This window comes from Zootoca vivipara, chromosome 12 (genome assembly GCF_963506605.1).
Source record: "Zootoca vivipara chromosome 12, rZooViv1.1, whole genome shotgun sequence".
Taxonomy (NCBI): domain Eukaryota; kingdom Metazoa; phylum Chordata; class Lepidosauria; order Squamata; family Lacertidae; genus Zootoca; species Zootoca vivipara.
In genome coordinates, this window is record NC_083287.1 from 6,664,259 (window position 1) to 6,688,797 (window position 24,539).

Below are 24,539 nucleotides of genomic sequence, written 5' to 3' on the forward strand. Positions count from 1 at the left end.
CTTTGTGCAAGGTAGAATGCCAGATTGAGGATTGTGAGGCAGCCTCCACAGTCAGAACAAGCCAAAGAATAAAGAGTCTATTATTTAAAATAAAAATAAAAAGGAATGCCCCCTCCATAGGAAGGGGAGCTGGCTAGTCTCTCAAGTGTTTCAGTCCAGGCTCATGCTCTCTGAACATCCCATCCAAACCTTTTTTTAAAAAAAGAGCTGGCTGCTAGCATATTGCATATTGCCGATTGGGCTCAAAAATTGGATTATCAGTTAAGTCAGGAGCAGCCAGTGCTAAATGTTAGCCGCTATATTTCTAGCACCCATTTCCGGCAACATAAACCAACGTCACCTCTTCTTAAGTCTGATAAACAGGACCAGGTTTACTTACGCCGAACCAAAATCTAACAATTTATATTAAAAAATATAGACCTGGATCCTAAATTGCTCCTTTATTCACGTAAAGGAGAGGGGGGGGCAATTTCCACCAACTCCTGCCTTCACCTGAAGCCCCTCCCACAGCATATTCTACCCCATTCCCAAGGGTCCCCCAACTTTCAGAAGCCGATTTTCAAGGAGGCGCAGGAGACTGCAGAGCAAAGAGAAAGCAAGGCTGAAAAACGCAGTTTCATGAACTGTGTTTTGTTGGTGGGAGGAAAGTAAGGACCCAAGCCAAGCTGAGGATTACAATAATATTGTCATTAACACTGCAGATGGTGACAGCAGTCACAAAATTAAAGGACGCCTGCTTCTTGGGAGAAAAGCAATGACAAACCTAGACAGCATCTTAAAAAGCAGAGACATCACCTTGCCGACAAAGGTCCATATAGTTAAAGCTATGGTTTTCCCAGTAGTGATGTATGGAAGTGAGAGCTGGACCATAAAGAAGGCTGATCGCCGAAGAATTGATGCTTTTGAATTATGGTGCTGGAGGAGACTCTCGAGAGTCCCATGGACTGCAAGAGGATCAAACCTATCCATTCTCAAGGAAATCAGCCCTGAGTGCTCACTAGAAGGACAGATCGTGAAGCTGAGGCTCCAATACTTTGGCCACCTCATGAGATGAGAAGACTCCCTGGAAAAGACCCTGATGTTGGGAAAGATGGAGGGCACAAGGAGAAGGGGACGACAGAGGACGAGATGTTTGGACAGTGTTCTCGAAGCCACCAACATGAGTCTGACCAAACTCCAGGAGGCAGTGGAAGACAGGAGTGCCTGGCGTGCTATGGTCCATGGGGTCACGAAGAGTCGGACACGACTAAACGACTAAACAAAATGTACAGTGTGCGACACAACAGAGGAAAACATGTTCCTGCCCCAAAGATGCGTTGCCTGTACTAATGTTAATGGCTCCAGTACTAATGTTAATGGCTCCAAAAATAAAATAAAATAAAACATCTTGGAAAAATGATACAGGGACACACATTGGCACACCCTGAACTCTGTGAGGCAATGCTAACCATCCTTTGGAGTTACAGTCAGCAGCAGTTTACATCAGCATAGCTGACACATTTCTGAACTTCAGGAGAAACTGTCCACTGTTACAAAGTGAAATCTACAGCCCTCCTGCACGAGAAGGATTGGCAGATTCAGGGGAACCTCAAAGTTTGTAGAATTAGCCCCCCCCCCAAAAAAAAAAACATGGCAAAGGAAGCTGGGGGGAGCAGGGAATCAAAACAGCCCCATAATAACTTTTTTTTGGTAAATGCTTTTTATTAACTTATTATTACAACACATACACACATGACACTTAAAAAGACAAACTACAAAAGAAAACACAAAATAAATGATAAACATATGTCCATAAATCCGCAAGTATCTGCACACGGACTTCTGTTATCCAATCTTTAATTCTTATTCTGTTTAATTCCTTTTCTATAGATTTCCTTCCTCCTCAACACAGGTCTGATTTTAAACTTGATAAACTGTTTCTTTCTCATTTTGTCTTTTCTACCTTTCTCCATATGTTGTATTTGTAAACCGTAATTTGTTTTGCAAAAATTATTCGAAGCAAGTCCAGGTTTTAATTTGAGGGCACTGTTTTTTTAAAAAATAATCTCTCTACTTTCCCCACTCTTTTTGAAATTTTTGTTTAGACTGTCCCCTAATTGCATCCGTCATTTTTGCCAACTCAGGGTAATCAAATCACCTTTCTTGCCACTCTTTTTTCGTTGGTACTGTCAGGGTTGTAGTGACTACTCTTGAGTAACGGCCGTACACATGCTTGTCTTTCAGACGTTTTTATTGGTGCACATTGTTTACAATGTAACGGATTTCTCATTTCATGTCTACCCGCTAGAGTCAGATTCCTGCACTACTTCCTTCCGCGTTCGGGACCAGCATAAAAGCCTCGGAACTGAGAAGCGCCTCCCTTTCCTCCTCCTTCTCAATTCCGGCGTCGGGGGGGCGGGTCTTCTGTCTGACCTATTCCTGTCCACTCTTTCCGCCTCCCTCTCTTCCTGCCTATGGAACAGGGGCTCTTTGATGTTGCCTGAGCCCTGGCACTCCCTCTCCGTTTCCTGGCTCACCCCTTCAGACCCCTCGCTCTCATGACTGCTTGGAGACGGGCTGCTTCTGATGAGGGGGGAGGGTTCTCTATAATCCCTCCCCCTTACAGGTACTGTTTCACTTTCCCAGTTTTTTGCAATTGGCATTCTTGCTGCAGATGAGCCCCCTAAGAACTCAATAGTGTGGAATGCCGGGAGACAAGGAGTGGGGGTTGACAGCCAGGTAGAAGATTAAAAATTAAGAGCAAGTATTTGATTCTGTCGCCCCCAAACTCCTTCAGCCACACACTCAAAGTAACACACATTCACCAGGGAAACCGCTCATCACCCCTCTAATATTTAATGATTTTATGGCGCACAGAACAGAAGAAACATATTTGAGTTAAGGCCGCTCTGTTGTAAATGGGAAAAGGGAATGTCCTTATCTTTATGGTGCAGGTGCCTGAAAAAGCAGCCCAGAATACAAACCAAGAGACATTTGACTGCCTTTTCTCTCTCTCAAGCCATCTGTCACTACTATGAAGAGCACCTGCGGGCTACACATCCAATGACATTGGTCTGAACAACAGGCTGGCATTTTTGAAGAAGAAAAAAAGGAGACCAATTTGCTCACATTGAATGGAGAATGAAAGATGAATCGATGGATCCAGAAAAGAACATCTATTTATGTCAGGCACTATCAAAGTGACTTTGATCGCTGTTTCTTAGCAGCAAAGAAAACTCTTTTTCAAATACCCAGTTAGGGAAATTTTTAATATGGTGTTCTTATTGTCAGAGGCCAGGGTAGAGAAAGTGCGACAAGAGGAACCTTAGCTGAGTGGTTGGCTGGCATGCCGAAGGCCTCATGTTCAACTCCTGCCAACTCCAGCTGAAAGGATTGGGTTGCAGGTGATGCCAAACACCTTTCTGCCCGAGACCCTGGAAGGTCACTGTCAGGCAGGGTAGACAATAAGGAGCTAGATCGGGAGTAGTCAACCTTTTTATACCTACCGCCCACTAATGCATCTTTCTTGATGGTAAAATTTCCTTACTGCCCACCAGTGCTCGATGGATGGAGGATTCAGCTTGTGCCGTAGAACCCCTTACCGCCCACCTAGAATCCTGAAACGCCCACTAGTGGGTGGTAGAGACCAGGTTGACAACCCCTGGGCTAGATGGAGAATACTTTGACCACTTAGACCAGGCATAGGCAACCTTGGCTCTCCAGATGTTTTGGAACTACAACTCCCATGATCCCTGACCACTGGCCGTTAGCTAGGTATCATGGGAGTTGTAGTTCCAAAACATCTGGAGAGCCAAGGTTGCCTATGCCTGACTTAGACCACAAACAGCCAATGTGGTTCCCTAGCTGGATGACAAATCTCACCCTCCCTGATTATTAGCCAGGCTACCTGAGGCTGAGATGGAGCCCATTGGCTCTGGAGAGTAAAATACTGATTTGCCCAATCTAGACTATTAAAGCAGCTCTCAGAAAAGAAAAAGCTGTCGGTCCATTCTCCACCCCAATATGGCTTTTCCTTAGTCAACTGGAAAGCACAGACTTTTGTTTCCTTGGCTGGCTATATTCCAAATGCCAAAGTGTTCTTTGCCAGTTCTTACCCAAGCAGGTCAAACGTCTTTGCTATTTTATAGCCATCAACCATCGAAAGTCATTAAAGAAAGATCTTTCACTGCTAGATACACAAGAGCCTAGAGATGGCTATCTTTTTCCTTGATAGCACACAGTGGCACCCCTTTTACAATATCCTCGCATTTGTAATGCTCGGTGCAGTGAAGGTTAATATGACCTAATCTTTACTCTTTATTTGCTTGCACACGTCTTGAGGTTCGAGCCTTAAATTAAAAGTGGGAGATTTATGTAGGCATTTGCAACGATGCAATTTCCTCAGGTCAACTGGGTTTAATTAATTTCAATTCGCTTCAACTTTGATAAACCAGCAAATTGCAGAAATCAAAGACAATGTGTACTCATTCGGTTAGTTTTGGCTGGATGACTAAACAATTAATCTTGGCTAGGCGGAACATGCAAGCTAAGTGAATTACACAAGACTGATGAGAGCATTTGCAATGTTTGCAAACTTTGAAGTTTTTCTCATGTATTGCAATTTTTAAATTTTGTCCTGTAATTTCTGCAGGAAAACTCACTCTCTTTCTCAGATATGTACAAGAGCAGGGGCCCCAAACTAAGGCCCGGGGGCCAGGTGTGGCCCAATCGCCTTCTAAATCCAGCCTGCAGACGATCCGGGAATCAGCATGTTTTTACATGAGCAGAATGTGTCCTTTTAATTAAAATGCATCTCTGAGTTAATTGTGGGGCATAGGAATTCGTTCATATATATTTTTTAAAAAATATAGTCCGTCCCCCCACAAGGTCTGAGGGACAGTGGACCGGCCCCCTGCTGAAAAAGTTTGCTGACCCCTGTACAAGAGGAAAGATTCCAGAGCTAATGCCAGTCATCTCCTGAAGAACAGGTTGGGAGTTCAACTCTTTAAGATCTCAGCTGAACTAGGGACAAGCTATGTTATGTAGTTACTACACTGTAGTTGTGTAGTTACTACTTTCTTTTAATTTAGAAAAATGGTGAATAAGTCAGGAGATTGTTGAAGTGCAAAACTTTTTTCCCATGGTATGGGGAAAGTGGATGGAAAGAAAATTTTCTCCCTTGTTCATAAGACTAGAACTTAAGGTCATTCAATGCAACACAACGCTGCAAGATTACGTGCAAAAAGTACTTCGTCTCTGGTTGGCATGACACAGTAAGCCAAACCATTGTTTACCGGGCGGGTGCAACTATATAGGCTCCCAGAGAAGAGCTTGCAGCTTCTTTGCTCTTCCTGGGTCCTTTTTACTGTAACCCTGCACCAAGCTAAGCCACGCTTTTGCTTAGTGTATGGTCCGAACCTGGGCTTGTCTTAAGTTCTTTCTTCACAACATACCCTGTCTGCATTATAAATATAATATACATAGGAAGAAGACCAAGAAGCTGCCTATTCAGTCATTTTATTCTTCCTGAGTGAAAGATGGTCACAAAACAAGGCTGGAAAAAGGAAAACCTAGACTGGAAGTGTCAATGAGAATTGCTTCTGACAAATGGAAGTTTCAGTATACGGTAATTTCCCTCTCAGCGAGGTGAGTGAAACCTAATGCAAACAAGTCAACTTGAGTTCTCCGGCCAACTGTGATTCCGTTTCATATCTTTCTTGCTTTTTTGCATTTGGCATTCACCAGTTTGTTAAGCCTGAGACACATGATTCAGCCTCGCCCAGTGAAACCCGCTTGGTCAGGAACACCCACAGTAAAGGAGAAAATTTGTCAGGCTCCTGTAAAAGGTACTTCTGGGACACTGGCCGACAGATGGGCAATGGCTCTCCAAAGCAGTTACAACTATTGGCTTCTTCTGCCTGTTTGCTTTGGCAAATGTCGTTGTCATTTCCAGCCACTGACCTCAGGGATGATGAACTAGGAGGACATACTTTCCAAGGCTGTGTATGCATTAGACCTTTAAATAACACCGGAAGCACATTGCAGAGGGTTGCTGGTTTACTGTAACTCTGTGACGGGGAAACTACAGTGCCCAGAATTCTTTGCGGGAAAGAGTATGCTTCGGGTGTGCTTTAAAAGTATAGTGTGTATGCAGTCCAAGTCCAGATTTGGCTATGTGAGTGCATAGCTCCAGTTGGCTCTGATTCCATTTAGCCTTGATGAACACTTAGAAAAAGGAGTTGGTGGAAGACCAAAGAGAAGACAGTGTTCACTTGGGGATGGGGGGAAGCACTTAAAAGCAGAGGTGGGGTTGAGTGAAGGAGGCTTCTGTGGCTAGGAGATGCTAACTCATACCTACACTTAAGTTTTAAAGAAAAGCCGCACACACAAAAAACCAGTTATTGTGGCAATAAAGCCTCGCTGTGTACCAGTTCCCTTTCCAAATATTATTTATCTGTGCATGAATATATGCATACATATGTTACACACAAGCATGCTCTGTGTGCAGAAAAGTTAAAGGATGTCATATGGAGGAGGGAGAAAGATTGTTTTCTGCTGCTCCAGAGAAGCGGACACGGAGCAATGGATTCAAACTGCAAGAAAGAAGATTCCACCTAAACATTAGGAAGAACTTCCTGACAGTAAGAGCTGTTCGGCAGTGGAATTTGCTACCAAGGTGTGTGGTGGAGTCTCCTTCTTTGGGGGTCTTTAAGCAGAGGCTTGACAGCCATATGCCAAGAATGCTTGGCAGGGGGTTGGACTGGATGGCCCTTGTGGTCTCTTCCAACTCTATGATTCTATGATTCTATGAGTCCGTAGAAAGGAGGAGCGTGATTTGGGCAGGGTATAGCTCTCTCTTCTGCTTAACAGTCATCTCATGAACGGTCTGCTTTGCTGCGAAAGTGATTTAGGACTAAGAAAGATAACAATGGGTTTAATGACGATGAAACACTGATCTGGCTGAAATGTATGGAGCTGATGTGCCGGGGAGACAAGAAAGCCACCAAGAGGACATTTGTCGAATCTGTTATGTTCCATGCCAGATATGGGAGAAAGAATTGTTCTATCAGAGCGAGGAAGCTCCGAAATCCATCCACCCTAAACTTGTTTTCACATGTCTATATTTTGTTAGGCGAAGAATAGGAAGCCGGCCGAGTGATACAAAATAAGTTTTCGAAACTTTGCAAATCACGCGCACCCACCCCAGTTCGTATATAAACGAAGAGATGTTTTCATCCCACTCCTTCTTACAGTGAACTCAACTCAGGTGGTGAACAGGAAGGCATCCCAAAAAAGGGGCCACAGAGGTGGGGCGGGAGAAATGGAGGTAGCAGTATGCTCAGAGGAACAACCATGTTTGAAGAAATACAACATTTTGTCAACAGAAAACCCAAGAGAATCCACTCTCCTTGCACTCTAAACAACAGCAGCCATGGCCTAATGAGGACTGAGATGGTCACTTGCCATGATATGTTGATAAAAGGTAAAGGGACCGCTGACCCTTAGGTCGTTGCAGACGACTCTGGGGTTGTGGCGCTCATCTTGCTTCCAGGTCTTGTGGCCAGCACGACTACGCCGCTTCTGGCGAACCAGAGCAGCGCACAGAAACGCCGTTTACCTTCCCGCTGTAGCGGTACCTATTTCTCTACTTGCACTTTGACGTGCTTTTGAACTGCTAGGTTGGCAGGAGCAGGGATCAAGCAACGGGAGCTCACCCCGTCACAGGGGTTCGAACCGCCAACCTTCTGATTGGCAAGCCCTAGGCTCTGTGGTTTAGACCACGGCGCCACCCTATGTTGATAGACACTTCTAAAGGAAAACATGAAAATGGGGGGTGACCTGCTAGAGAAGAGTAGGATTGGCTGGATGGCATCCTATGACCCAAGGCAATTGTGGGACATTTCCCACAACAACGCGGAAAGCTGCAGAAATCAGGAAGCTTCAAGAAAAGCTAGTTTTTGTACTGTAGCATCTGAAGAGGAATCCAAAAAATTACTTTAGGCATGCCCAAAGAGTTACATCAGGCTTCCTCAACCTTGTGCCTCCAGATGTTTTTGGCCTACAACTCCCATGATCCCTAGCTAGCAGGACCAGTGGTCAGGGATGATGGGAATTGTAGTCTCAAAACATCTGGAGGGCCGAGGTTGAGGAAGCCTGGGTTACATGCACTCAGTGGGTTTTTTTTAGCCCCCCCCAACACCTGAAAAGACACGAGAGTTTCTCCGTCTGTCTGTCTGTCTGTCTGTCTGTCTGTCTGTCTGTCTGTCTGTCTGTCTCTGTCTCTCTCACAAACACAATCATATCACAAGCTCTGAAACTCAGCTCACTTTCAAAAGTGGTTTGCTGTGAGCATATTGAAAACTCGTATGAACAGTACAGTCATGTGGTTAATAATTGCCGTCTAGAGAATGCTAAGAGAAAAAAGAGCAGAAGACTCTTACTGTTTTACATGCTGCCTTAGAGCACATAAGAAGGAACCAAATTTCCTCTGGCACTGGCCGCATTCAGGTGTCATGCTAAACCATGGTTTAGCCCCACAATAATAAGTCTCAACAAGCCTTGAGGTTGTGCACTGTCTCCTCCCATCTGGCACGGCTATCAGAAGGAGATCAGAAATTTAGATTAACTACAGTTAAAAGCTGGGATAGCTCAGTTGGTAGAGCCTGAGACTCTTAATCTCAGGGTCATGGATTCAAGCCTCAGGTTGGGCAAAATATTCCTGCATTACAGGGGATAGGACTAGATGACCCTCGTGGTCCCTTCCAGCTCTACAATTCTACAACTGTAACATGTTATCTGAAACTTAAACTGTGGCTAATCTTAACCACGGTTTGTTGAAACAAGCCAGCTTCATAAACCATAGTTTCAAGTTGGCCGGTTTCCACTAACCACAGTTAAGATTGACCAGTTTGTTCAGGTTCAGACAACATTGCAAGTTGCTGCAAATCTAAAACAGAAATGAAAATGTCCAAACTCCTTCTCACAGTTGCACAAAAGAGAAGAGGGAGGGGGTGCGGCCACACAAGCCAATAGATCAATGGAAGCGGTCCATCCATTCCTTACCACGCTCAACTAGCATTATATCTGGTGCAATATGTAGTATGAAGTGAAGGGGATCCATACTATATGAATCGCAGTAAATAGGGAATCCTGAAAGACCCTGATGTTGGGAAAGATTGAGGGCACTAGGAGAAGGGGACGACAGAGGACGAGATGGTTGGACAGTGTTCTCGAAGCTACGAACATGAGTTTGACCAAACTGTGGGAGGCAGTGCAAGACAGGAGTGCCTGGCCTGCTATGGTCCATGGGGTCATGAAGAGTCAGACACGAGTAAACGACTAAACAACAACATAACTAAAAGAAGAGTTGTGCTTGAAAAGATGTGTGCAGCTCTGCAAACAGGTTTAAATACCTTTTCCAGTGCATCTCTGTCAGCCAGCTCCTGCACAGCCAAAAGCTTGATGCTAGAAGAGAAAAAGAAAACAGCAAAAGAAGTCATTTTAAAATCAAGTAAAACTAGCTCCTGAAAGTTTGAAAACCCTAGTCAGCCATTTACAAGGGTGCAGTCCCATGCAGTCATTAAATCCCCATCTATCTTACAAAAGAATGATCTCAAGAGCTTACGCTACTTCACTGGACACAGCTGACTTTGACTGCTCTGATACAGCATGCTTAAGCAGATTCTTGGCTGAGATCCAGCTATCATACCAGAATGCTGCATCTAAGAACCAACAGCGAGGTGGGAGTTGCTTTATTTACATCTGAAAGGCAGCTCCTGGACTGGTATGTTTGTTTTAAGAGCTGCCTTGCTAGATCAAGCCCAAGGAGCAAAGTGGTGAAGCATTTCTTTGTCAACCTTGGCGAACCAAGTGCTTCTGGCAAGCTCACAAGCAGGACGTGCAGGGGGCAAAACAAGCCCTGTTATTTTTAACCTGAAAGTCAGTTATTAATAGGTCAACCCCTTTTGAACCTAGAAGCTCCGTTTCGCTGTCGCAGTTAATCAAAATATATTCACCCCCCTACAAATTTGCCTGATCCTTGTCTTTTGAATAGTCACTCCAGCGACTGCTACCCACCACTTCCAGGGATAATGGTTCACAAAAGCACATCATATGGCCCACAAAATCATAGACATGACGGTCAAGGGAGGAGGGCACTGCCATTGGAGTCCATAAATCTTCTCTTACATACCAGGAAACTTCTCCACCTGGCTTGGTTATTGAGGCCCTGGACCTGGTGTTGGGCATAAGAGACAGACTGGGGATGCTGCTGTGCGACAAGCACAAAGAGTGCAAGGAGATTGAGTGTTTGTGGGCAGGGGGGAGGCTTGGTTAATTTCATTATACACAGGTTGTTCATTGACAATAAAGTTATCATTATTGTTTGTGGGATCTGCATGGGCTCCCCACCTGCAGTTCAAGATTTTGGTGCTAGCATATGAGGTGCTACAGAATCGAGTTGCTTGAGAGACTGCCTTATGCCTTAAATACTCAGAAGGGCACTACAACCTGCAGGACAGTTTCTCCTTCAAGTTCCTAACATACCTCTTATGTACTAAGCTTGGATCCTAGAACAATAGGCAAGTAGGATCCTAGAATGCAACAACTAATTGGCTTGCAGGAGAACACCAATCAGGCTCCAGGAAGAAGTTAACCAGCCTATTAGGCTGGTAGGATTGTAGAATGTAACAACTGATTGGCCTGCAGGAAAAGACCAACCAGGCTCCAGGAGGGAAGCAGAATCAGCCAATCAGACAGGATTCATTGTGCAAATGAATTTCATTCATTGTGCAAATGTTTAAGATTCCACCTAAACATTAGGAAGAACTTCCTGACAGTAAGAGCTGTTCGGCAGTGGAATTTGCTACCAAGGAGTGTGGTGGAGTCTCCTTCTTTGGAGGTCTTTAAGCAGAGGCTTGACAGGCATATGTCAAGAATGCTTTGATGGTGTTTCCTGCTTGGCAGGGGGTTGGACTGGATGGCCCTTGTGGTCTCTTCCAACTCTATGATTCTATGATTCAAATGATGTACAGCGGTACATCGGGTTGCGGACCGCAACCTCCCAAATGTCTGCAACCTGAGCGGCAATAGAGCGCATGCGTGAAAGCACAATCGAGCGCTTCAGTGCATGCGCGAAATGCGCAGGACGCTTCTGCGCATGCGCAAAGCACAAAGAACGCTTCTGCGCATGCACGCATGGCGGAACCCGGAGGCAAACACTTTCGGGTCCGCCGTGTTCGCAACCCAGAAAAACACAACCTGCAATGGACGCAACATGAGGTATGACTGTATATAAAAGCCTGAGGTTTGGGGGGCATTTCATTCACTGTTTTACAAGCTGCAATAAAGAGCATGAAGTCACTACAGGACTCCGAGTATACCAAAAGCTCACTCCACAGTAATTTGGAGAAGGGCTTTCCCCGTTCCGTGGCACAGCATCTCTGCTGAGATAAGTCAGGTGCTCACAATCTGTACTTTCCGGAAACAGCTGAATACATTTTTTGATTCAATTAGCTTTTCCAGCTGGGTGAAAAGGTTTCCTTTTGTATTATTTGTAAATCCAACTTTGGTTGTTTTTCTCCTGTTTCGGAAAACTATTTTTAGTTGTTTTTATGCTAGGTTTGTAAATCACCCTAAGAATCACGTGAAAGGTGATTCATGAATTTATAAAATACTATTAATGACCCAGGACCCAGGTGGCGCTGTGGGTTAAACCACAGAGTCTAGGGCTTGCTGATCAGAAGGTCGGCGGTTCGAATCCCTGCAATGGGGTGAGCTCCCGTTGCTCGGTCCCAGCTCCTGCCAACCTAGCAGTTTGAAAGCACATCAAAGTGCAAGTAGATAAATAGGGACCGCTCCGGCGGGAAGGTAAACGGCGTTTCCGTGCGCTGCTCTGGTTTGCCAGAAACAGCTTTGTCATTCTGGCCACATGACCCGGAAGCTGTCTGCGGACAAACGCCGGCTCCCTCGGCCTATAGAGCGAGATGAGCGCCGCAACCCCAGAGTTGGACACAACTGGACCTGATGGTCAGGGGCCCCTTTACCTTTATTAATGACAACAACAGCTGTTATTGCATCCATTTGTCATTACTCGAATAGGCTGCTCTGTATAATTAAACCCATCTACAAAGACAAATTCTACAAACCCTAATAAAAACCAAATTGATTCTGGCAACCTCTTCTTATAATGGGCGCACACAGATAGAGCCACATGCCCCAAAATGCTGTAGAAAGAGAAGCAGAGAGACAGAAACAAGAGTTTGCCATTGACTTTAGCCAAACGCCTGTGCTGACTCATGAAAACATGAGGCTCGAAAAGAAGCATAATCACCAAGCGAGGATTTATAGCACTGCATAGGGAAGGAGAGATCGTTTATCTAAACGGTGCAAGGCAACCTGGCCTCCATAGCTGGTGCAGAAAGCAGAACTGATTGGATATCCTTTGTGGTTTTTACAGGACGTGCAGTGCAACGGATCTAAAAATAGGAGGCAGTTATTGCTGGCTGTCCAATAGATTAAACTCCTCCAAGGGCTACAAAGGTTGACTTAAATATATATATATACAGTATATATATTCTGCAATTATATCGACAGTCTTAGAGAATAAGCATCCACAGAACAGGCACAGTGTAGAGTCCAGAACTCAAATCCACAGTGAGTCTCCAAATGTCAACTTAAGGAGGATCAGGTAGAAATTCTACCTGTGTGCCACCACTCAACTGTGGCGAAATGGTGAGAAATGCCGGGAGCAGCCGCATCAACAAGGAAGCCTAATGTTTATTCAAGTAAACCAGAGCAGATCAGGTGGGTAACCTTTTGGCCCCCTATAAAGGCTTCCGGGTCAGGACTGCTCTGCGCTGCTCACTAATCTGAGCAACTAGCTCTCACTGCTGCCTCAGATTGCCTTGGCCTCACCTCCTAAACCCAACCGTAAGCCCAGTCTGCCAAGTTGCAGAAAAACAAGTTCATTCACACTTGGCCAGCTGGCGTCATCCCACCAAGGAACAGGGTGTACCTGGAATGTACCAGAGAATCCACAGAGACCCAAAGTCATTCTCGGCACAATATACTTGTTTGTTTCATCCTGGTCAAACGGACAGTTCCGAAATTTTGACACAATGAAAAACCCCTTAATTAAAGGAAATCAAAGCAACTCTCTGTGTGTACAAAATGAAGATACTTGTGTCCTGGCCTGGTACAAATGCATTCAAGGGGAAGGAGTCAATAAGAGTCAAGGGAGAGTAGTATGAGAATCACCATTGAACTGGGAAGAACAGTGTTTGTCCCAATGTGTGAAGGCAAGGAGCCTTCACACACCTGGCAGGTGTAAACATTATCTTCTAGTCTGCAAGTACTTCATATGCCCAGTTGTCACACGGTCATTTGTCTTCATCCACTATCAACCAGCTAATGGGAGATGCAGGCATAGCCACCTGCCAATGTTGTACTGACTGCAGAAGAGTTCCTAAAACTAATTCATAAAAATTAAGTGTAGACTTAAAAGAAACAACTGGGCTTCCTTACTGGATAACTGCAATCGGCTAACACAAGCCTATTGTCTTCTGTAGCTTTCAGGGACCAGGCTTGTAAGGTTTCGTAGCCCCGTATCTGGTGGTACCAATGGCACACCACCGTCCAGAACAGAAGCTCTTCTTACAAGAAGCCACAGGATCTGTCCATCAATGAAAGAGCAGCCATTCATAGCTGAAAACGTTGCCATGGGTGATGGATGAGCTTTGCATCAATGGATAAGGGAAGAATAGAAATAAGCCCATCAGTTGGAAATATATTTTGAATATGGTGGGAAGTTTAGCAAAGTTGCCTAATAAATTCACAGTAACTCACTCACCTGACACTTCTGATTACTGGGAAAACAAACACAGGTTTTCTGACAAAGATTATATATTGTCTGTGTCATGTTTCAACATGGCAACATAAAATGACTCACACATTTTCCACAATGCTAGGAGGGTTCTTGGGACGCGGGTGGCACTGTGGGTTAAACCAGAGAGCCTAGGGCTTGCCGATCAGAAGGTCGGCGGTTCAAATCCCCACGACGGGGTGAGCTCCCGTTTCTCGGTCCCTGCTCCTGCCAACCCAGCAGTTCGAAAGCATGTCAAGTGCAAGTAGATAAATAGGTACCGCTACAGCGGGAAGGTAAATGGCGTTTCCATGTGCTGCTCTGGTTCGCCAGAAGCGGCTTTGTCATGCTGGCCACATGACCTGGAAGCTGTCCGCCGGCTCCTTCGGCCAATAATGCGAGATGAGCGCCACAATCCCAGAGTCGGACACGACTGGACCTAATGGTCAGGGGTCCCTTTACCTTTACCTAGGAGGGTTCTTTAGCCTGATAATGTATGAAGTGGGATTTGGGTTTTCTCCCCATCCATCCCTAAGTAACTTGTTCAACTGCAGATTGAACCTGAGGTTATATGATATCACATATACAGTTCCCGTTGCCTTCAAAAAGCAAATAATACTTTACAGGATTCATCTCATCCTGGATATAGTCTTTTTGCACCGTTGCCTTTGGGCAAGAGATACAGAACAATTAAATCAAGAACAAATAGATTAAAAAACAGTTTCTATCCAAGAGCTATAACCATCTTAAATGCTGTAACTAAATAATATGATCTTGGAGAGTTTTGATGTGTGTGTGGGGGGGGGCTGTAATTGTGTTTTTGTTTTGTTTTTATGGGATGGTATTCAATTTCGTTGAACTATGTATAATGACAATACAGTGGTACCTCTACGTACGAATAACTCTACTTACGAATGTTTCTACTTACGAATGGAGCTCTGTCCGCCATCTTGGATGCGGTTTAGATAGGATTTTTTCTACTTACAATTTTTTAGATAGGGTTGCTTCTACTTACGAATTTTTTCTCCCAATGCATTCCTATGGGATTCGACTTACAATTTTTTTCGACTTACAAATGTGTGTTCGGAACGCATTAAATTTGTAAGTAGAGGTACCACTCTATCTATCTATCTATCTATCTATCTATCTATCTATCTATCTATCTATCTATCTATATATCTATCTATCTATTCTTACCTGACACTTTCAAGGGCATTTCCTCATCACTTTCCTTCCTGCAAAAGGCAGGATCAGCATGTTGGAGGTTGGAAGCAGGTTTGTTGTGCAATAGCAGCAAATCCACTTAGAATCACAGAATCTTTAATTGAACAACATGACTTTCCCTGGATGCAATTAAGCCTCCCAAAAAGTAGCAACAGTCTAGAAGCAGTTACACTCCCTGCCACCCAGTTCCCATCATTTTTATTTTTCTCGGATCTTTGTTTCCATGGAAATGCAGGTTTAAAAAAACCTACTGTCTCCTACACACACCCGGTAATGCAGATTGCATCAATTAAAGAACTGAAAGTATGACTTTTTAATCCAGTACTAATAAATTTCTTCATAGCAAAAACAGGCCAAGGAGTTAACTATGACTCAAGCAGTTAATATAATAAAGAGAAAAAAAGTTGTTGGGTTTTTTTTGGGGGGGGGGGGATACACTTAAGTTAACATAAAATGGGGTGGCTCTTTGTAAGGCTGTCTGCAGCAGATGAATCTTACTAATCCTTGAGTTTTTCCAACATATTTTGCCTAGGGCTGCTTGTGGTGTGCTTTTCTGTCAGCTAACTTGAGGGATTTCTCCCATATTATACAGGCGCTGGCCATTTCACACAGGGGCTCCATTCCCGCCCCCAAAACACGAATAAGCACGCCCCCCCTTACATTGCCCCATGCCCTCGTATTGCCTTCTTTCCGGGTCCAAAAGGACCAACGTGTCGGCTATCGCATGCCATTTGGACACACCTAAAACCAGGGGTCCCCAAACTAAGGTCCGGGGGCCGGATGCGGCCCAATCACCTTCTAAATCCGGCTCGCAGACGGTCCGGGAATCAGCATGTTTTTACATGAGTAGAATGTGTCCTTTTATTTAAAATGGATCTCTGGGCTATTTGTGGGGCCTGCTTGGTGTTTTTACATGAGTAGAATGTGTCCTTTTATTTAAAATGCATCTCTGGGTTATTTGTGGGGCATAGGAATTCGTACATTTTTTCCCCTTCAAAATATATTCCGGCCCCCCACAAGTTCTGAGGGACAGTGGACCGGTCCCCTGCTGAAAAAGTTTGCTGACCCCTGCCTAAAACGGTCACCATTTGTACTTAAACAATACCAGAAAGCCCCCAAGAGTCTCTGCCTTCTGGAAAGCAGGTTCTCTCCATAGGACGACCCAGGGCCTTGGGGGTGGGTCTGATATTTGGCTTTGATTGGTGGTTTAATTGTTGCTGGGGGTTTTTTCCTTGTTGCAATTTGTTGATTGACAGCCCTTGCTTGGTTTAAGCCGAAGGAGCAGTTTGTGCTACCTCTTTGCTGCTCGCTTCGAATCTCCCGCCCACCCTCCGCTTCATTTAGGCCCCTTTGCTTGACCTTGCAGTGCCTGTCTAGGTGGTCGCCTGTATTCAGGGGCCTGGTAGGAATTTTTCCACTTGACTGATTGGCTGGTGTCAGGTGGTTTTTGCCTACCATACTGCAACTAGTCACAACTTGTAAGGTTGTGGTTAGTCATTGGTTCAAATAATTGGTTGAGGGGTACGGATTTTGGCTGGGCCTGACCCTCATGTGATTGCTGCTGCCATATAGAAGTATTCCGCTAAAGGAATCCCGGGCTCCACATGTTTGTCTGTTAATCCCCGCTAGGGGTCAGGACCACGCATGAGCCTCGGGGAGCATCTGGGGAGAGGACAAAGAAGGGCTTGTGCCCCCTGCCCCGTCCTCTCTCAGGGGGTGCTTACTTACTGACTCCCCTACTAGGCTAGAGGGAGTCAGATCTGTCCCAGGCGGGAGACAGATGGCTGGGAACCAATGACTAAGCAGCCACTCACATTTAATTGATTGTATTTTAATAAAAAGTTGTGGCCAAATTTTAATGCCAAAAACCTTAACAAAAATTATGGTGTCTGTCTGAGTTATTTGGGGGTCCTCTTGGTGCCTCGGCACGCAATGACAACAGTGCCTTATTTAACTTTGCCACAGGGAGAGCATAAGACTCCAACTATTCTGATGTTCATACTGTTATAGATTGGGGGGGGGGGCTCAAACACTCGAAATTAATAAGTGGTAGCATTTTGATTATTTGGCGCACTGAATGGAAGGTTGGAGGCCAGTGTAAAAGCGCAGGCTAAGCTTCCTATCAAGTCAGGGCCTCACCTGCAACAGAGGCATGAAGGTGAGAAAAAGTGTTGATGGCCCATCCGAGAGGATTTATTGGGCCTGGGCAGACCAGAGGGTGCCATGGTGATGGGGTGTGTGTTTAAGGGGACAGGGAAAAGGAAGTCTTTACAGAAAGGCATGCTGGGAAGAAGAGGACAAAGGGAGAGATCCATCTTGGGCAGGCTGGCTGAAGGCTGGCTGGCAAAGATGCTTTTTGACTCCAGTGCTGTACTGCCATGGGGAACAAGCCCCTCTTGAGATGACTATGCTGTAAGATCTGAACTCTCTCCATCTAAACTCAGGTGTAAATATGTGAATAAAGCACATTTCTTAAAGCTACGGCCATCTCCACCACACCTTCAATTCTCCAAAGGAGCACAACCCCTGATGAGTGCCCGGAATCTGCTGGAATCTTGCTAGCGCTCGGCAGAGAGTGGGGGTGGCATCCAACTTTGGTAACCATACCTAAGTATCGGCTACCGTTACTCGAACCCTGTTGAAGGATACTTGATGTGAAAAGCAGATACGACTCCTTCCTCCTCTCCTTCCAAGCAGCTAAACCAAACCTTTCTTGGCCCATGGGCACATTTCGTTCTTCTGATTTTTGAGCAAGTGCCATGGATGCCACCCCCTTGCCCCCTCAGCATGCCACACACACACACACACACACACACACACACACACACACGAACACACACTGAATGAATGTGCACACAAACTTCATTTTTCCAAAGGTAAAATAAGAATGAGCAAGCACACCAGAATTAATATGACGCTTGCAAAGCACCTTGAGGGGAAAGGGGCAGTGGTGAAGCATCCCTCTTCCACCTTAGCTCTATGTACTTTTAAAGGGAGAAAACGGTAGCCATCCGAGGCTCCTCATGACCAAGGGGCAGTGATGGAAGAGGGTGCGTGGGTGCCAGGCATAGCTGCCAAGTCTCCCGTATTCCCCGGGAAACTCCCGTTTTTCCAGCTGTTCCCAGCGTGACTTCTGGTGCGGCGGCCATTTTGGAACAGGGCAGAGCAGCATCAAAAGTCGCTTCTGAGCATGCTCCGCCCAGTTCCAAAATGGCGGCAGCACTACTTCCGGTCTGCTACTTCCGGTCCAGTCCCTTATTTCTCAGGCCGGAACTTGGCAGGTATGGTGCCAGGAGAAGAGCTCGAGGGTACCCATGTGCCCACAGGCACCATTCTAGCAGCCCCTGTGCTATAAACACTAGCTGCAGTGGTTTCTTTTCTTGGGTACGTCAAACTGTACAGGATAGGACAAAGTCCGCAGCAGCTTCAGGATGCCTTAGTGCAGATAAGCAGACTTGGCATCAAGGGCAACTAGACAGCTGGCCAACTTGAGAGGTGGCCATTATGGCTCCTGGAAAGCAAAGGCAATGCCTCTGCCACAACCTCAGCATGCAGGCAACCACAGTGCCCGGAGCAAGAAATGCCGTAGTCTTAAGCAGCAGCACCCAAGCAATAAAGAAGAAAAAGAGGGATAATAACAGCTAATTAGGAGCGCCAGAAGAGTACAATAAACTAATTCCCTCCATGTGCTGCTTGTTACGAGAGTTACATGTTGTATACACCTTCTAAATCTTATTAAACCTGAAGGAGCGTCTCCACCCCCATCGTTCTGCCCAGACTCTGAGGTCCAGTACCGAGGGCCTTCTGGCGGTTCCCTCATTACGAGAAGCCAAGTTGCAGGGAACCAGGCAGAGGGCCCTCTCGGTGGCGGCGCCCACCCTGTAGAACACCCCCCCATCAGATGTCAAAGAAAAAAACAGCTACCAGATTTTTAGAAGACATCTGAAGGCAGCCCTGTTTAGGGAGGCTTTTAATGTTTAATAGATTAATTTATTTCATTTTTCTGTTGTAAGCCGCCCAGAGTGGCTGGGGAAACACAGCCAGATGGGCGGGGTATAAATAATAAATTATTATTATTATTATATTATCATTTCCAGCATGCAGTCTGATGAAAAAACTGGCATTTAAAAACACATGATATTGTTAAAAGTCCTTTTGAAACAGCACATATAATCACTTTCAGCTTTTCCTGAGTTCAACGTAGCTTACTCCCCACCTCGTGAGTGAGCTTAGGATTCTAGCCGTGAGACCAGAGAAGATACAATCCTGGCATCTCAAACAGGGAAGAGCCTTGGGAAGACATGTTTTGACCCCTTCAGTCCTCTGCTCAACAGCATGAATTCCCCTTTCCCTCCATGGATGGCCTCAACTATGGTTTAGTAGATGTGCAGGCAGGCATTCCTAAGACTGCCTCCTGATTTGCAAACCATAGTTTCCAGACAGAATTGGGCCTTGATCTGTCAACAGAGCATCCTTTCATAAAAACAAAATTCTAAATTCCTTTCTAATCTTAACCCGTGTTTGTTTGCTATTACATTAACGGGGGGGATTAATCCCAGCTTACTGTGGTCTAAAATAGTCTACTTGCAATTATGAAATAACCGCTCTATCGTTTTTTAAAAGCAGGGTTTGTCCATTTTTGCCAGACAGATTGGGGGATAACAGTCTTTGTGTGTCTTTTTACAGAGGCATTTACACTGGGTTTGGATGTATCATTTAACTGATTAAAATAAAATAAAATTTAAAAAAATCCTCTCTACCAGAGGAGGTAAGGCCAGCATTCAAAACAAAGATCTGAAGGTCATAAAAACAATAGTTGGCTTACAACCTCCAGAAGACGGAGCATGATTATTTTGCAAATAAATAAGCTTTTCTGTTTGGCTCCTTTGCTTTGTTCTTCTGAATTTCCCTTGCGGGTTACACTTTGATGCTTCTGAAATATCTTTTCCTCCCCCCCAATTCTCCCTCATTGCCCCAATGGAAGGACTGGAGAGCCCGTTATTAAATTGTGTGATTTATTATTTTTAGAGGATGTGCACATTTCGAAAATTGGCCAGTGACGTCTCATCGTTCCTTGATATTATAAAACAAAGCTAAAAATAAAATTAAAGGGCTATACGAGGAACTCAGGAATAGCCGGAATTGTTTCTCCTAGGAATTTACCATTTGAGGAGCTTAGTTTTTGTGTGCTTGCCAAACAGCTTTAAACCCTGGAAGCAATCAAATGTAATTTAAGGTTGTCTAATTCCCTGCTTTTACAGAGCGCCTCAGCTAAATCCTAAATCCTACGCAGCCTTTCAGTGAGAAAACTTTCATCTTCTGTTAATTTTTGACCCACTTGCACATTACAGACTTTCAACAATATTTTCTTTTCTGTGACATGAGTGCTGGGGACCATGCCTTGAAAGGGACAGAGCACGAAACTGCTGTTCATCGCATGCAGTGACAAGTGTGACGTTTTCCCCTGTGCATACACACTGTGGAGCCGTCATCAATCAGTGCTTTCACACATATTTTCATGTGGGTAACAATCAGGCATATAAAAATCAACTACAGCTTTATTGGTTACTAGCAGTTTCATACCTAGCACTGGCTGGAAATGCTAAGAAACAAAAAAATAATCAGTGTAGTTTTGAAAGGCTCAGTCTACAACATGGGGAGGCAAACTAAGGCCTGGGGGCTGGATTCGGCCCAATCACCTTCTAAATCTGACCTGCGGACGGTCTGGGAATCAGCGTGTTTTTACATGAGTAGAATGTGTCCTTTTATTTAAAATTCATCTCTGGGTTACTTGTGGGGCATAGGAATTCATTCATTTTTTTTTTTCAAAATATAGTCTGTCCCCTCACAAGGTCTGAGCATAGCTGCCAAGTTCCGGCCTGAGAAATAAGGGACTGGACCGGAAGTAGCAGTCCAGAAGTAGCGCTGTCGCCATTTTGGAACTGGGCGGAGCATGCTCAGAAGCTACTTTTGATGCTGCTCTGCCCAGTTCCAAAATGGCCGCCGCACCAGAAGTCACGCTGCAGCCATTTTGGAACTGGGCAAAGCAGCATCAAAAGTCGCTTCTGAGCATGCTCCGCCCAGTTCCAAAATGGCCGCCACACCAGAATAAACCAGGGGAAAACAAAAAAATCCGTTTTTTCGGCTGGGGACAGCAGGAAAAACGGGGGTTTCCCGGGGAATACGGGAGACTTGGCAGCTATGGGTCTGAGGGACAGTGGACCGGCCCCCTGCTGAAAAAGTTTGCTGACCCCTGGTCTACAACCTTGATTTAAAATGGCACCCAACTGTATCCAGACCAAGGACTCAGCTTATAAACATGGGACACCAGATGGCGCTGCAGAGCAGTGATCCATCGCCAATGAGATTTTGCATTGAGAGTTTTTATAGTCTTTCCCCCCCTATAGCATGTTTTTTTTAATCAGTATAGATCCAGCCAAAGACCCAAACCTGTTCCCTGATCTCAGGAGCCACCAGGCAAAATTTGGTTACAATATCTGAAGAGATGTCCAAATGCATAGAGAACAAACAGACAACTTCCCAAAATATACGTTTGTACCAGCTTTTCAGTGTATTATGTATTTAACTCAATCACCAATCCATTTCTCCATTGTAATTTGTAACTGCAGGCACTTTCAAAGCAGCAATTTGCAATGGCACATGCCTTTTTCTTTTTAATGAGACCATGAACTCTTTTAGCTAGAACTTTCTAATTTTGCAAACGTCTCCCGAGTTTCCTGTGGGAAGCTGTGTGACTGTTAAAAGCCGCAATAGGGAAAATGAAGCTTGTGGCCTATACTTAGTGGACCATTCTCATTTTCAAAAACCACAAAATAAGCAATAGGATTTCTCCATTAGGATGCAGGTGTCCCCCTCTCCACAAGCAGAGGGTGCCATATGAAACTTCAAGCTTCAGGTCTGTCAGTAGCCAGAGCCCCACACAGACATTGCTCTGTGTACCACAGGCCAATATTGCCACGGCTTTAAATACCAAATGTCAAGTGCTTCTGATTTAAACATCAAGGACTGTTTTCTCGGCTTTCTCTGTAATTCTAATCCACAGTAACATATAATTTTCTCCCAGGTCTGCAAGGAGGAAAATAGGTTGAAATGACACGACCTTAGCCAAATGATGCCCCTTTTCTTTGTGTAGTTACACTTGTTATACTTACCTTCCAAGTCCCGGACTGCAGAATCCGGGACCAGCAGCCGTGTGACACCGGAGGTTGCGTCGACGTAACTTCCGGTGTCGCTTTGCCCTTCTATGGGCACCAAAAATGGCCGCCGGCAGCTTTGAAAGTCGCTTGTACGCATGTCAGGAAGTGCGTCAATGCAACTTCCGGTGTCGCTCCTCCCATCTATGGGCACCCAAAATGGCCGCTGCCGACACCGGAAGTCGCGTCTATGCACTTCCGGACATGCGTAGATGCGACTTTTGAAGCCGCCGGCAGCCATTTTTGGTGCCCATAGAAGGGCAAATCGGAAAGGAAAAAAATGGCCGCCGGCAGGAGAAAATAACGGAGAAAAACGGGAGACGAAGTGATACGGGGGACCACCGGGGAAAGGTAAGTAAAAACGGGGGTTTCCCGGGGAAAACGGGGTACTTGGCAGCTATGGTTATATAGTTACACTTGAAAGCCAGAGGTTCTGCAAAAATAGTTTGGGAACAACCCCTAGCAATTGGGAATGTTCAAAATTGCTTCTGCACAAATGCTACCTGATAAAATTCGATGGTAGGGCACTTGTACAGTGTATGCATCTACACTGTAGACCTAAAACAGGGTACCTTTCTTTCTTTCTTTCTTTCTCTTTCTTTCTTTCTTTTCTTTCTAGAGACTACTGGAAACAGTAGTTCAGTGAAATCGGATTGGGGAAGAGGATCTTCCTTTGCACGGAAATTCCTTAGCATTGCCCATAAACTACAAATCCCATAATTCTTCGGAAGGAGCTCTGAAAGCTGATCTGATATAAAACCAATATAAGTTTGTAGCGTAACCTTTCTAGGGAAAAGCTGTCCACTGACCTATGCTCTCCATGTTGTCTTTTGTGATTCATTCACCTCACCCTTCCTTCAACTGCTGCATTTATCTCTGTAATAATGAGACAGAGTCCCCTGTGGTGACAGTCTCCCAACTACCCAATCTGATAACGTATCAAAGTGAGAAAGGAATGACACCCACACACACACACATATTGACGCTGGAGTATCACAACATGAACATAGCAATGACACTGTAGAAAGTTATAAAGGGAACTTTATTCAGCAAGGGCGAAAGCGTTTCAAGCCAAAGTGCCATATTTTTGCTCCCACAACTCAGCAAGATTCAGTTTCCCTACAGGGATAGTAAGCAGTTTCCCTAAACATCTGTCACAGAGCAGCCCTAGCAACCCAAAGTAACCACTTTTGGACTGCCATGGTCTGAGAGACCTAGGGAGTTTCCCATGACAGGCTTAGCACAAGATGTCTAGCCACCAGTTTCTGAAGTGTATTCCTCTTTTCTCTCCCTGCAGTATATGCCTCTCAGCAAAATATGGAATATTCCCCTGGATTTTATCACATTATGTTGCAGAGAGGGACAGCGTATTTAAATCTCTTTCCCCCCCCCCTCACATCCCAAGAAAGATAGCCCCTCTGTACATAGGGAAATAGCATACACAACAAGTCTGGCGTGTGATTCTTCTATTTACAAGGTTTTATTTATTTTTAGGAAGGGGCATTCAAATATGCAAGCTCTCCTCCGCCATTATTTGCAGCCAGAAGTGGTGGAATTCATGAGGGCCTTATCACTTGATTTCGCCGATGTCACACAGCCCCACAGAGCGTCTCATTGTGACATGGCATGCCTCAGGGAAATGGCAGGTTGGCAAACTGCCGCACTTGTGCAGCAATTACTCATGCGGGTGGGAATCCCTGACATCTGCTTGTCAGATGCAGATATGACAGATTTCCTGCTCTCTGCACATGCTTTTATTACTAGCGTGCCACACAAATCATGTGGCGGCATGTGGTAATGACTACCTGCATGGCTCAAATCAATTAGCCGACCGCAGGTATATTTATGGTGCTTACGTGATCATGACTAATTTGGGGGGAATGGGACCTAATTCCACTGCCTTAAAACTCTGGGAAACAAAACAGCCAGTGGAATCATTTTTCATTTCCCCATGATATGGTATGAGGGCGCTCAATCTCAACAGCTACATCTCAGGCTTTCCTTCTGCGGTTGGTTCTCTGGCTCAGCCAGGCAGGTGTTTGTCTCCAGACATTCCTGAAAAAGGAGGTGGCACTTTTCAGCAATAGTGGAGATACTTTGGATGAGAGGAAAACTATGTCTGTGATTGACATAGGCCGTGTCTTGCTGTACAGGTTATGTAAAATAAAAACATCTGTACACACAGCCAGGGAACTCCCACTGAGTGAGTGAGAGCAGACCTACCGGTAAATTTCAAGTCCTGGAAAGCAGTATAGTACAGT

At 45.1% G+C, this 24,539-nt stretch overlaps 1 protein-coding gene across 1 annotated transcript in view; it reads right to left on the minus strand.

Annotated features, from left to right (window-relative positions):
- The window catches only part of EEPD1 (endonuclease/exonuclease/phosphatase family domain containing 1), a 63,404-nt gene that overhangs the window by 13,112 nt on the left and 25,753 nt on the right, over positions 1-24,539 (minus strand). The window contains exon 2 of the mRNA XM_035128750.2: positions 9,393-9,444. Coding sequence (XP_034984641.1) covers positions 9,393-9,444 — 52 coding nt within the window. The remainder of the gene's footprint in view (positions 1-9,392; positions 9,445-24,539) is intronic.